The sequence below is a fragment of the Mugil cephalus genome, chromosome 16, assembly GCF_022458985.1.
Source record: "Mugil cephalus isolate CIBA_MC_2020 chromosome 16, CIBA_Mcephalus_1.1, whole genome shotgun sequence".
In the NCBI taxonomy this organism is placed as follows: domain Eukaryota; kingdom Metazoa; phylum Chordata; class Actinopteri; order Mugiliformes; family Mugilidae; genus Mugil; species Mugil cephalus.
In genome coordinates, this window is record NC_061785.1 from 10,564,058 (window position 1) to 10,577,565 (window position 13,508).

The 13,508-nt window shown below is 45.1% G+C and overlaps 1 protein-coding gene across 1 annotated transcript in view; it reads right to left on the minus strand.

Moving 5' to 3' along the window:
* tanc2b (tetratricopeptide repeat, ankyrin repeat and coiled-coil containing 2b) overlaps positions 1-13,508 on the minus strand; it is a 143,537-nt gene that overhangs the window by 19,671 nt on the left and 110,358 nt on the right. The window contains 4 exon segments of the mRNA XM_047608809.1: positions 1,287-1,411; positions 1,598-1,879; positions 2,734-2,772; positions 9,920-10,051. Of these exon segments, the coding sequence (XP_047464765.1) occupies positions 1,287-1,411; positions 1,598-1,879; positions 2,734-2,772; positions 9,920-10,051 (578 nt within the window).

Here is a 13,508-nt window from a genome sequence, read left to right on the forward strand (position 1 = left end):
GGCTAAGCAGCAGGGGCGCAACAGCAGACAGGAAGAGGAGTGGGAATGGGAGCCGGTTTCGCGCGTCATATGGGTTTACATTGAAGGCAGGTGAGAAGAAGCTAATTATTCCACATACTGAACACAAGAAAAACCTTGCAAATGATTCTGAATATTTCCGAAAGCAATTGGATCGCTGCTCGTATCAAACTTTATCTCGTCTCAGTGCTCGCACTGCAGAGACTGGAGCGTTTTATTGGAATAAAATAAATCACATTAGACTGATCTGAATTGTATTTATTAGATAAACTCCAGTTTGTAAACGCAGATTCTTCCACATATGCAAAAGTTAATCATGGAGTTCCACAGGGTTCCGTGCTAGGGTCAATGTTATTTTATTATTTGTATTATTTATGGCTCCATTAGGCATTATATTCAGAAAACACTGATAATTTTCCATTTTCCATTTCTATGGTGAATAATGCGCAGCTATAACAGTAACTTTATGACTTTACTTTAACTTTATGTATACCCTGTAAGCTTCATACAACTTTGAATTCTGACCCTCCCTCTCTTTTCCCCCTGTCTCTACTGGGTTCACATGTCAGTGAAGTAAATAACTTTGACCATCTTGTGACAATTAGTATTGAACTCAGGATCCATGTGGAGTCCTTACAGGTGGCATGAAAGTGTCTGTATCATTTCCGACAGAACCAAAAGCATATCTGTGAATGTTTGTCTGAAAGGCCTTTTCAAAAGAGCATATCGTTGACTAAACCTACCACCTACGCCGCCACCAATCGAAAAATTAAGACACAAAAAGACCCAGATGGATTGTGGCTGGCGCACAAAATTGACTATTTTCTTTTCTTATAAAGAAAAATAAAAGGAAGAAAGGACCAACAAAACAGCAGTATGCAAATTCCCTTGACTCAGTATTTGGCAATTGATTTCTCTTTTTCACACAGCTGTGAAAGGGAAAGGGGGTAATGGAGGTGCGGCGAGGTAAAAGTGGTTTTAAGCTTGTGCACTTACCCTCCCTTAATACAGGGCAATCAAACAAGAGCTGAAAATTTCATATAATAATCACTACAAGCACACTTATTTATGAAGTAAATGGCGGACAAATAGGTAATTTGCATTTGTAAAAACGGCCACTGGGAGGAAAAGTGGTAAAAAATCACACTAATCAACCGTAGTGTTTTGGTTTTGGGGACAGGTATTCAACTTGGATTCTTTTGTCTGAAAATCAGAGGAATGTAAAACGCAAATGTGTGTGTTTGTACATCACAGGTGCTATCTAGTACCTGAGACGCCAGCCTCCTCATGGCCTCCTCTTGACGTCGCCTCATCTCAGGGGTCCCGGGACAGCTGCCTCCTCCTAGGGTGCCATGCGTGGGCTGTGGCTGTGTGAGAGGGAGCCCCTCTCCATCTGGACACAAGACAGCAAAACACGCTCTTTTTTACACAGATATTCTCGAAGCAGGCGAGACTCAAGCAGCTCTAAAATATTTTACTTCTAAACAGGAATAAAACCCTCATGAGTCTGCAATCCTCTCTGGTGATCAAACAGACTCCGCAAGTAAAAAACCAGGCTTTAAAATTAATGGACGCCTACGTTTGGGTGAGGCCTGAGGGCTGTCGGAGGCAATCTGTCTCATGCGGGTGCCGTGGCAACTGAGCGCCACGAGGCGAGAGATGATGGCCGTCTTGCCGAAGCCGATGTTCCCCACCACCACGACGCCCTGGTTGGTGCTGGAGTTGGGGCTGTTGAGGTGGGCGTCGATCTCCTGGAAGAGCCACTCGCGGCCCGTGAACACGGAGTCCATGGTGATGCTGGGAACCTCGAACAGCAGAGGCTTGAGGGCGATGTCTTGAGGCCGATAGGGTGCAAAGCGCACTGCTAGGTCAGGAAAACGGAGAACTGGTTAAAAGGTGAAAAGTATGCTCTTTTCTAACCCTAACCCTAACCCTAACCCTAGCCCTATCACACATTTATATACTCACATTCATGTTACAGTCTCACAACAGAATTACTAAAATGCCTCTACACTAACATGCTACATACATACCATCAACATTATTTGACTTCCTTCAGTGTGAAACAGCTGCACTATATGGCGGCAAACGTGCCACTACTTTAATCTTGTGTGCCGTTGCCTTTGTGCTTATGCAGATTTTTCTAAATCTACATAAATCTAATAAATTGTAACTTATATCTTTGTGTTATTTCACGTGAACGATTTAAATCGCTGAACACATTTAATAACTCGCCGCCTTCTGGAAGTTTTCACAGAAGTCAAGGGAGCGACTGCTTTTAACAGCCGACTGTCGGTTTTACTCACTAGAGGGAGTCATTAAACTAAAGTCCTCCTGAGGTTGGGCATCTTTTCACCACAACATATGGACCATTAAAGACTAATGAGGGTAAAATGAATCTGGTAAGAACTTCTGAAGCCGTGTGATAAAATCAGTGCAAAATTTAGTCGGCTGCTTCTGGGGTTCCATCTCATGGGCCTTGTCTTTTAAACAGACTTGAACGCTCCCCCTTTTATCGGACGTGTCATTTCTTTAAATCGACATTTGGCAATTCCGTCTGACTCGGGATGAGAGCTGAACGGGGAAATGACCCAAACAGCCGCTCGACTGGGGCGCTGCGACACGTGAAGCATTAGAAAAGCGAGCGGGGCGACCGCGACGAGGAAGGAGAACAGGCCGCATGATGCAACACATAAAAGTTGAAAAGTAACTTACGTGACTGGGATTGCCAGGCATGGGCATTATTTGCGGAAGCTGAGACGAGCAGCAAGCGAAAGGCAGAGGGAGCAATGACAAAGAAAAGAACAGGCAGTGAGGACAGGGATGGGAACCGACAGCAGTGAGTGCAGTGAGATAAAGAGCACAGGGCGAGGTGCACCTCGGTGGGGTAAAAAAACCAAACAGGAAGCAGCAACAGCAACCATGTGCACATCATGATCCCAGAAACACGAGGAACCACCAGACCAGGGTCGATTACTAATTGAAATCCTCTGAATTACACCGAATACATTTCTCAGCAGGTCTGGAGGGAGGGTTGGGGAAGGTTTGCACTTTTGGGAGAATCTAATTGGTTCCATTGCACCGGGCGAGATCAATCAATCCCCATAAAAGTAATTGAATCCAGTTCTAGTAGTAATATGACCCCCGGCATAGCAGACTCCAACCTCAACTCCACAGCCACATTGTACGCGTACTGAAGGCCACATTTTAATATAAAGCAACCGACATATCTCAAATTTGGAATCATTACAGAAAGAAAACAGATTTCCACCACAGCATTTTCTTTTGTTTTGGTTCCGAGCTCAGACTTAATCTTTCAGGGGTGCAGTGAGAAATGGCTGCTGGTCAGATGATAGCTAGCGCGGCAGTTCATTTCACACTCTGCGGCATACAAGCAATAGGCACACTGTGAGTCAGAGCGGAAGAAAATATGTACCATACATTAGACTGGCGGGATCAGATGGCGAGAGCGCGCAGGACGCTTGTGCGCACATCTCGGTGCAGAATATGCGAGGGGGCAACGAGGGGGTGAGCGGTGCGTTGGAGCTGTACGTCTATTGAAAGTGACGCCGATGTGCTGATTGAGAGAATGCCTTCATAATATAACGAGCTGATATTGCTATTAATGTCGTCGTTGTAGCACGCAACGCTCCAAAGTGCTGTCGCAAGCGCGCCTCCCCCCACCCCCCCTCGTCCAGGAATGGTAATTATAAATCGCGGGATGAATAGAAATGCGATGATCCTGCAGAGAATTTTCGGACACATACAATCAGCAAAAAAGCGCCGACAGATATATCTGGAAGCGCTGCATTTTTTTTTTACCACGCCGAGCCGTGTGCCAGCTGCAGCTCAGTGTAATAAAAGACACTTCATCCATATTCCCAGGTCAGATTATTTTAGTGCCAACTCAACAAACAGACGCACAAACAGGCCGAGAGAGGCCGTGCGCTGATGTAATACTCTTCTATGAGGGTGTCACGCCGTGAAAAGAGGAGTGACCTGACGCAACACCGGCGACGAGGAATGCAAAAGCCACCCGACACTATAGGTCACTGGAGTGGGTAAGAAGCTAAATATGCGCAGCTACTCCTTTTTAAGTAGTGCTAAGCCAATTATCTTGAGGGTGACTGAATGCCAAACGTGCCTGCAAAGCTCCTTCCTTCCTCATGGAATTACTAAACACGACCACGCACTATCAGGCGCCGCCGTCCTCCGAGCGGCATTACAACGATTCAGGCGGGTTAAAGTTGTGCCGCCGCCGCCGCCGCTGCTGCACTGTGTCAAGTACTCTAGGAAAACATGGCAGCCATGTTGAGAACGGGGGCTGAGGGAGTTGTTTCCAGGACGGCGGAAGCAAATGCGTGCGCATGAGGGACGGATGGATGGCTCATAATCCTGCCCATAACACTCCCCCTCAGGCGACATTGAGGCAAGGTATCACTCCACCTCCCCTTCCTCCTCCTCCCCCTCCTCCTCCCCCGCCAACCCTCCGTGGCCAGACGGAGTGAGAGACTCAGACTTTTTAATTATTCACCAGGTGAGGATGACTCACGGTGGCTGAACAGCCTTGAGAAGGAGGAAGAGGAGGAGGAGGAGGGGGAGGAGGATGGGGGAGGATGAGAAGCAGAGCATGGGAAGTGGAGGACAGGGAAGAAGAGAAGGAGGAGGTTGGAAGGAAGAGGGGAAACGAAAGGGAGCGGGGACGGGTTATCCTAGGACAGGTGAAAGACTGATGGCCGATGCGGGAGTTTGTGGATGAAAGAGTTCATCCGGGGATTGATTTCCTGCCGTATGCTCCTCCAGACATAAACTTGCAGCTCCAGTCTCGTAGCAGTGGATGTAGAGAAGCAGCTCACAAATGCACAACCACAACAACAAGACCTTATATAATACCTGCTTTTTTTTTATATAAAAAAGAAAAAAAGTCTTATCTTATGTAATTTGCACAGTAGGCTTAGAGCAACATATCGAGCTTCAACGACAAATGCGCTCATGAAATATATTCTAACCATGTCATTTAACCTGTACTCACATACTGACATATATTTCACTGACTTATTTTATGACCAGTATACTAGGGAAAGATATTCTCAGTGACAAAAGGTACTTATCAAGTGAAGATTACAGGAAACAAGATTAAGGCACTTGAGTTAAGAGCAGCTAGAGAGTGGATAATCATCTGAACCTTGTCAGTTGTTTTGGTTCAAACATGCTTTTGGTGCGCTGTCATCAAATCTGGGCTGTTATCTAACCCCCTCCATTAACCCAGAAACAGAGGCCTCCTTGATCTGTGTTTTCTGTAAATAAAGCTCCTACTATAAGCAGTGCCGTAGTTCTGAGCTGAGCCAACCTGGAGCTACTTTCAGCTTCAGACCTGAATGAAAGGTTTACTCTGTATGTTCTCTCACTATAAAGAAGTCAAATTAAAAAAAGATCACAGACACAGTCAAACAGCCTTTCAATATAGTGAAAAGACTGTGCGACTGACTGTACGAGTGATCTATAGGCTAATAGAGGAGCTACTGTTAGCTAGGAGTCCAAGAAGTTAAAGGCTCATTTAGGGTGCCATTTATACATGTGCGCTCAGTAACAACGGCACCCAAACACAAGTCGCCACTGTGTTGTTTTTTTTTTTTTTGTGCCAGTCGGGTTAATTTTTGTCTCTACTTCCTGCTTCAATTTCAACAACGGCGACTGGAATTTCGCCTAAAACTTCATCGAAGCCGAGTCGTACGAATGTTTGTGCCTTCGAGCCTCCCCAGTTAACCTTTTACTCCATCTATATTGGGCAAAAGCAATCAATTTGGAAACTGCGGAGATGGAGAAGCAGCTGGAAATACTAAAGCAAAAACGAGCTGTTACCAAGAGGACCAATCACAGCCCTTATGGTCACGTGGTTAAATCTCTGGAGAGGTAATGCCATCAGGCTACAGCATTGGGGGTGGGCGATGGGGTGGGGTTTTTGATATATGAGTCCGCTACCAAGTAAATACAAAGTATCACCAATACCAATACTTTTTTACTTTAAATGTCATGGTCGTTGAATAACTTAATAACTAACAATGTAAAGAACACAACAACCATGGAACAAAGTGACAATAAATTAAAAACATGTTAATTTTCATATATTTGAAAGCTCTGATTAGATGAAGATGTAGAAATGAGCTCAGCCTCTGTTTGCCCTTCTTACCAACGTTAGCTGGTTAGCTTAATTGGCCGTTTCTCAGACAACCAGATTCACTTCAAGGCAGCGAATTAGCTGAAAACACAGACACAGGTCTAGATAACCAGTGCCCACGCCATGGGGCAAACAGCAAAAACTGGGGCCACAGATTCTCAGCGACAGACCGACTCCTGCCCCCTAAGATGTGTATAATATATTCATTCAAAAGGTCACAAATGTGAAACTTATCTTTTAAAAGCCAGACTTCCTGTATGCGTATTTACAGCAGCAGTACGGCGTATGTGGAAATAAATCACAGTCCCTACATTAACCAAATAACTAATGGAGCACTCTGACACAAACGAATTAACAGAATAATATAATTTCTAGTAGTAGGATCAATTTGTTTTTGGTATCCTAATGGCTGACAGTAGGAAGAATACTCCATATCATGAGCCCTATCCTTTATACGTCTAATCAATTACTGCTCCCCTGAATTTCGAAGGAGTTATTATTTATTTTCACTTCTGTCTGAGAGCCATAAAACCCTCCGGAGCCGAATATATTTATACCAGACCGAAATGCTGCAATCAGCAGCCACAACACGAGGCCCGCTCGGCGCATGTGGGCAAAGGTTGAAAGGCGGCAGAGCAGGGGAGAACAAGACAAACAGCGGGAAAGCGAAAGACAAATGAGGGAGAAAATGTGTGAACGGTTAATGCAAGGGAGAGTTTGCGGCGAATAGATAAGGTGGGTGGTAAATCTTAGAGGTAGGCAGGCGGGAGCACAAGAAGGTCCATTTGCAGTCTGACTCACTCTCCTCAAAACAGCAGCACAGCTCGGGCCCCTGACGGCTGGCATCAAAAGAGGCTTCGATAAAAAAAAAAAAAAAAAGAAAAAAAGAGAAAGAAATCGAGTGCAGAGAGCCGGTTGCCACCTGACCGACACGTAACCGGCAGCCCTCGTCTCCTCTCTCCTCTCACTTATCTCTAAGTCCTAATCCGACAGTCCCTCATGCAAATTAGGACATTTTGTCAGCGAGCTACAGCCAAAAAAAAAAAAATATTTGACCAAGTTTGCTGTTACAGCTTCAAGTTCTGTTGAGGAGTTTTAAGAACCCTCAGATCCTCAGACTGTGGTATAAGAAAAAAAAAAAGGGAGGGGGGGGTCTTTTCTGTAGGAGCTCTGACTCTGTTAAGGCTTTTAAGAAGCACCTTCAGACTCATCTTTACTCCCTGACTTTCAGCGGCGTTTGATCTGTTTTTTTTTTTTCATCTGGTCACCCTGGGTGTTAACAGCTTTTCATTTGTCGATACGTTGGTGTTGATCTGCCTTTCACATGTTCCATACGACATGTTGAACGTGAAGCACTCTGGTGCAAGCGCTCTTTGCTTTTACGGTTCTGTATAAATGAAATAAACTTAAGCAGACAAAAGATCAGAGGAGGTCACACGGACATGATTCACCCTGCTGGGACTTTGAATATTTATGATTAATTTCATGGCAATCTGGACGCACATCAAGGCCGTGCATTTAGGCCGCAAAACAAAACAAAAAATAAATCCCCCCAAAAAGTTGACGTAAAACAAATCGAGCACCAGCTAATTCTTAACGCGCGTTTCCCTGAGTGTATGCAAATTGAAATTTCAAGACTGACTTCAGTTAACAGACCTGGAATTCATCCTCATTTCACCTTAAGCTCGCCTTCGATTCGCTTGACCCCGCGTCCCGTCCCCCCTGCGTCTAAGTCTCTGTCTCCCCTGGCGAAAGGAGTGCTCTGGGAGAGGCTCTGACATTGATCCGAGGAGGCAGGCAGCATGCTAGGATGCAGCCGCTTGGCTTGTAAACACACTTGGCTGCCCTCAGAGGAGGAAGGTTGAAACAAGTGACTGTGGCAGCGAGAGTGACGCTCGGCGAGGAGCTAGCCCCTCGCCTACCGTCCTCTGTCCTTTTATCTCTTCCTCCGTGTCCATCTCCACCTCTCCATCCGACACCCCCTCTTCGCTCTGAGTTTGTCTGCGGCCAGCTCGCCAGCCTCGGGCAGGGCCGTCGCGGCGCGCCTCGGCCCGGCGCGCTCCCGGGGTCTTAACAGGTGTTTGAGGCGCGCTGGGACGCGTCATTTGTGTCCGCTCGGATGGCTGGAGCGCCATTACCGCGCTCATTACCGGCTAAGTGACGGATGAAGGAGGGCGATGGGGGGGGACGCGCGGTGTTGTGACATAAGGCCATTTGGCTGTTCGGGGAGAGGGCTGAGGAGAGATTCGCCCGATCGCAGGGACGCTCGCTGTGCGGTGAGCAGTGTGCAGCGGAGCGCAGGCTGAATGTGAATGTTAAGCACGGAGACAAATTTTAGCTTAGCGGTGACACAGTCTGACAAAACGCTCTTTGTGTACTCCCTCAGCCTCTCTCTCTTTCTCTCTATCACACACACACACGCGCCTCTGAAAGCACACAACAGACAACAGTTGGCAACATCCAGTGTCCACCGCCGACAGCTCTGTCACCGGTCAGATATGTGGGAACACATCGACGCACTGAATAAATTCTGCAAACTAACAAGCCGCAGATTCTGCTTTAATTCTGAAAGCAGCTCTTCTGCAGTCCTCGGCTGCTTTGAGTTGAAACACAGAACGACACAGTCACCTATTGTTTGCTGCATCCGATGTGAAGCGACCGGCTTAATCACAGCCAGACCTGAGACAAGACAGCACAGCTATGGACGAACGCTGTTCAATGCTTTGAATAGCAAATATCTGCACTCCCATATTTACATTCAGCAGTTCTGTTTTTCCCATTTACCGATTCAATACTGGTTTCCCTATCTGGGCTGCACCGTCGGCTTGGGGTTACCAGACACTGACACACAGTTTGCTTTGTTTCAGGTCGTGCAACTGCACATCTGTCCATGCACCAGTTTTAGTGTAGTGAACTAATTTGCCGTCTCAACGACCAACTCTTGTTATTATTGTATTATTCTACTATAATAAACCCTTTATATCTTAACTCTCAGGCAACCTGAGGGACATGTCCATTTGGGCAAAACTTTTCTCTTAATTTGGCTGTAATCCTGGTTAGTGCATATGGCACAATTCCTTGTAACAAAGTCTATCTCTATACACAAATTTAGAAAAAAAATAAAAAATAATAATAATAGTTTTAATAGGTCAACAGAACACTGTTACAAAAAATTACCCCCGCTCTTGTAGCCATTAGCGGACAAAAACTGCTATAAAAACTTAATGGATTAATATTTTTTTCTGATTTTTTCCGCCTAAATCTCTTAAACCACTTCAGCACTTTCCAAACGACCAAAAATTCAACCATTTTGAGGAACTTTAACAATTTAAATGGCTGATTTTAGTGTTGAACGCTAAAAATGACAAATTCTTCTCATAAGTGAAACCCAGTGAAGTTAATATTTTAAATAATCTTGGCCATACCCAAGACTGATCTGAAAAAAAATGCATTAGTTTTATGGAAAATAGCAAATCTTTCATATTTTTTGTCTTTTCGTAAAAACAATATGAATTCAAGTAATCAAACTGGCATTTAAAGAGTTAAAATTCCTCCAAATGAATGAATTTCTGTTCGTGCTTTACTGTAATCTTCTAAACACTCTTGGCATTCCTGCATTAATTAACACGTGCATCTCACACAGCCAGCGTTGACTCTGAATAAAACCTCCCAGACTTGAGAACTTCCTGTGCACATGAAGCGTTGTGAGGTCGACGTGCTCACCTCTCAGGTCCTGCCCGGAGCGACCCGGCCCGCAGGTGGTGCTCTGCCTGGGCATGCGCAGCGAGGTGCGCAGCGGAGTGTGCCTCTGCTCATCCAGGTACGCCAGGTCCTCCAGGTGGGCCGAACTGGTGGCTGCATTTGAGCGTTTGTGAGGAGAAGGATACAAAAATAGATGCTGTTGTCAGCGTTTGTGCACTCACACAATAAAAAACACACACTCAAAATAAATAAAATAATAAAAATAAAAATAAAGGTTCATGCAAGTGTCCTGAGGCAGTTGTCAGGCACCTGCTCTCAAACTTTCTAACTCCCAGAGGAAAGAGAAAGCCAGAAAGCCCTGCACGGTTCCCATCTAAGTTTCCCTCCTCTCCGTGTCTGTCACGCGGCACGGAGGCAGATGCCATCCGGCCCCTCTCAGGATTAATTAGCTCAGCAGACAAATGTCTTATTCATGGATCGAGCGCCGTCTGACGCTGGCTGCTGATTGTTCACACCACACTGTGTCTTCGGGGCCAACACTCGGAACCGCTGAATGTTAAATGAGATTAGACGCCGGCAGTGCGAGTGAGCAATTCTCCATCACACCTGAACCCTGCCATTCAGTCAGAGAGAAGGGAGCGGGATGACAGTGTAACAACGAATCCAGGGGGGGATTACGGGACTAGACTATGCAAAGGTTGGTGGTTTCTTCGCAGGCGAGGGCCAAGATGATAAGTCAACAAATCCAGACATAAAGAAAATCCATGAATTTATTCAGTTTTAGGGTTTGGTTTGATTTTCATAGCTCCTTCCATAAATAAATACCTGGAAACATCACTACAGTATAGCTAGAAGGGATCAGAAACATAAAATCAAACATGCTTGTGGAAGTAAAACCTAAAGCAAGTGCACCTGAAATGTCAATCATAATCCCTCATGGTACAGAAAACCAAGAAGTTAACCTATAAACTGGAACAAAACAATGATTTTAGAGTTTGTTTTTTTTTGTTTCTCCCAAGTAACTTTGGTTTGCTTGGGGAGGCCTTCTGACAGCTTGTGTTTTTTGCTCCATCTGCGTTCCCAGATCTCAACAATTACGTTGCTGGGTACGACGCTATGGTCGACAGGATGGATGGACCGAGCCGCAAAAGTAAAATTAAAGTTGCAACCGAGCCGGATTTCCAAAACTCTAGGAAAAGTCGAACGTGTGCTCCTCGCAATGAGACGGAATAGAGCTGAAAATCATTTTTCTCTCACACTGTACCTGCTGGGGGAGTTGGGGGGGTTGGGGGGGGTAAGATCCAAAGTGAAATTTAACCAGTTGGAGGTAGGTGTGACTGGAAGTTCATGCCTCTCCTCTGTGATATCCTGTGCCTCCCTCTGCACTTACTCTAAAAAAAAAAAAAAAAAAAATACAGCACAGTATTCCCCCGGGGGAGCAGACCTCCGAGCTCGCCACCTAAACGCCGATCATCGTCCTGCTCAAAGAGCGGCTTCGGCCCTACTGGAGGTAAGTCCTGAGCATGAGTGGGGCCGTACGTGTGCACCGCAGCCATGGACCCAAAAAGTGAGCCACATGGGTTTCCCAAAATGGAGGGAAAATGGCAGCTGAGAATGCTGGAGGCTTGGCCCTGATGGGGAACGGGGGTGCTGGTCATCTAACTGGGCTAAAAGCAGAAACAGAGGGGGCATTAATCTGCTGCTAAACCGGGGAGGTATGACTCAGGGCTACAGGGCTGGAAAAACTCTACCTCTTTCAACTGTGTTTGAATGTGAGGACTCAAATCTGTGTGCTCATCATCTCTATCTGCAATGCAGCAGGCTGCTGGGGATCACATTCACAGTTCCTGTGCCAATGCGCTAAGACTACACACATAGTGGAAATAAATCAAGAGGGAAGGGGGGAGAAGAAAAAAAAAAGAAAGAAAACAACACTGAACCGGTAGGGAATTGAAGAAGGTGCCGGACAGGGACATCCACACTTCATCTTCCTGTTTCGCAGAGTGACTGACAGAACGAACGCTCGCACTTACATATTCACACATACTGAGATACCAGCCCCAGAGTCAGTCACAGAATTAGCCAGGTAGTTATCTCAGCTCTGCTCTGTGTGCCTCCCTGTTCTCCTCTAAACTCCCTGAGAGATGAATTGAGATGATAAATAAATGGAGGTAGAAGTATTTATACAGTATTTCCGGCTAATGGAACAGCACATCTGAGCGGAGGTGGGAACAGGGAGAGGAAGATAATCAGGAAAAATGAAGGGAAAGGAAATCAATTGAAAAAATGTTATCTCAAGCGAGCTGCTACCTTAATTTAGGACTAAACAGTGAGTTAGGTGAGTTAGACTGTCTTTAAAAACCCCTTCAGTCTTTTGTACGAGAAGGGATTTCACAATCCCAGAGCGGTTGCATAAGATGGTGTATATATCTTAAAGGGTAATTAGACCCATTTTGGTTTAATTTGGGTTTTTTCTTTTTTGGAGATATAATTTTCTGAGATTTGTGCTCCCGTCACAATTCAGCCTAGTCTCAGGAGAATGAAGAGTCCCTGTGATAGATGTTCATAATGAGATATCCTCAAAGAGATGGATCCCTTCTGCTGTTTTCTTCCATCAGCATAGGCGCAATAAACTGATTTGACCGCACTTCTGGTTCAGAGTGCAAGACAAACGTCTTTAAACTGGACAAATAAAACCGCGAGTGGTTTTCTCACTTTACAAGCCCATACAGTTCAACTTTTAATGAAAATTTTCACATGCAGACGACTCCTTATTGTATTCCTCCATTGTCCCGAATTGGTTTTTATTTTTATTTCGCATTTTAGTTGCAGCCTTTGTCTCCTCAACCCACTGGAGCTCAGAAAAAAAGAAACAGTTTCTTTCACCATTATATACTCAGTCCTTGAAAACAGCTGCATGATGTCTACTGTGGCCCCCGAAAGGACCTTTATGAAAATAAGCCGCGTCTTCTCGACATGCTCTTCTCATCTTGATGCTATCGAACGTTTCCAGCCTTGTAGATCGCAATCTCGTCATGATTACGACCGGGAAAACTCAGCTGTAACATGTTCACGCTTAGTAGTCGCTGGAAAGTGAACAAGCTAGTCTGTTGTTTAAGGTTAAGAAATGTAGTTAATATAGTGCTGTAATCCATAGGCCTTCAACAGGGGGTCCGTGCAGGGGGGTAGCAAAATCTTCGGTTGATTAGACATTTTTTATATATATATATATTTTATAAATTTTCCCCCACAAATTTATCAGTCCTCAGGTGAAATCCCATGTTTGTATGTATGTTTATGTGTACGGCAGTTGCACGGCCACCCTACCATTGCACATGTTTGAAATAAGAAAATTAATATTTGACCGTGTGCATTATTTGAATAGCTTAATATTGAATGCAAAATTATGATAATAATGTATATTTATAAACAGCACCAGGCCAAGTTTAATGTAGAACAGATATAGTAGGTAGGGGGTCCCTACTTATTCTCTCCATCAGTTTATATCTACAAACACTTTACAATGTTTGGTGAATCATCGTCTCGTTGCTGCAGTGAAAATGTAGGATCCACTATTTCTGGAGCTCGTCAGAATTTTTCAAGCTCTCCT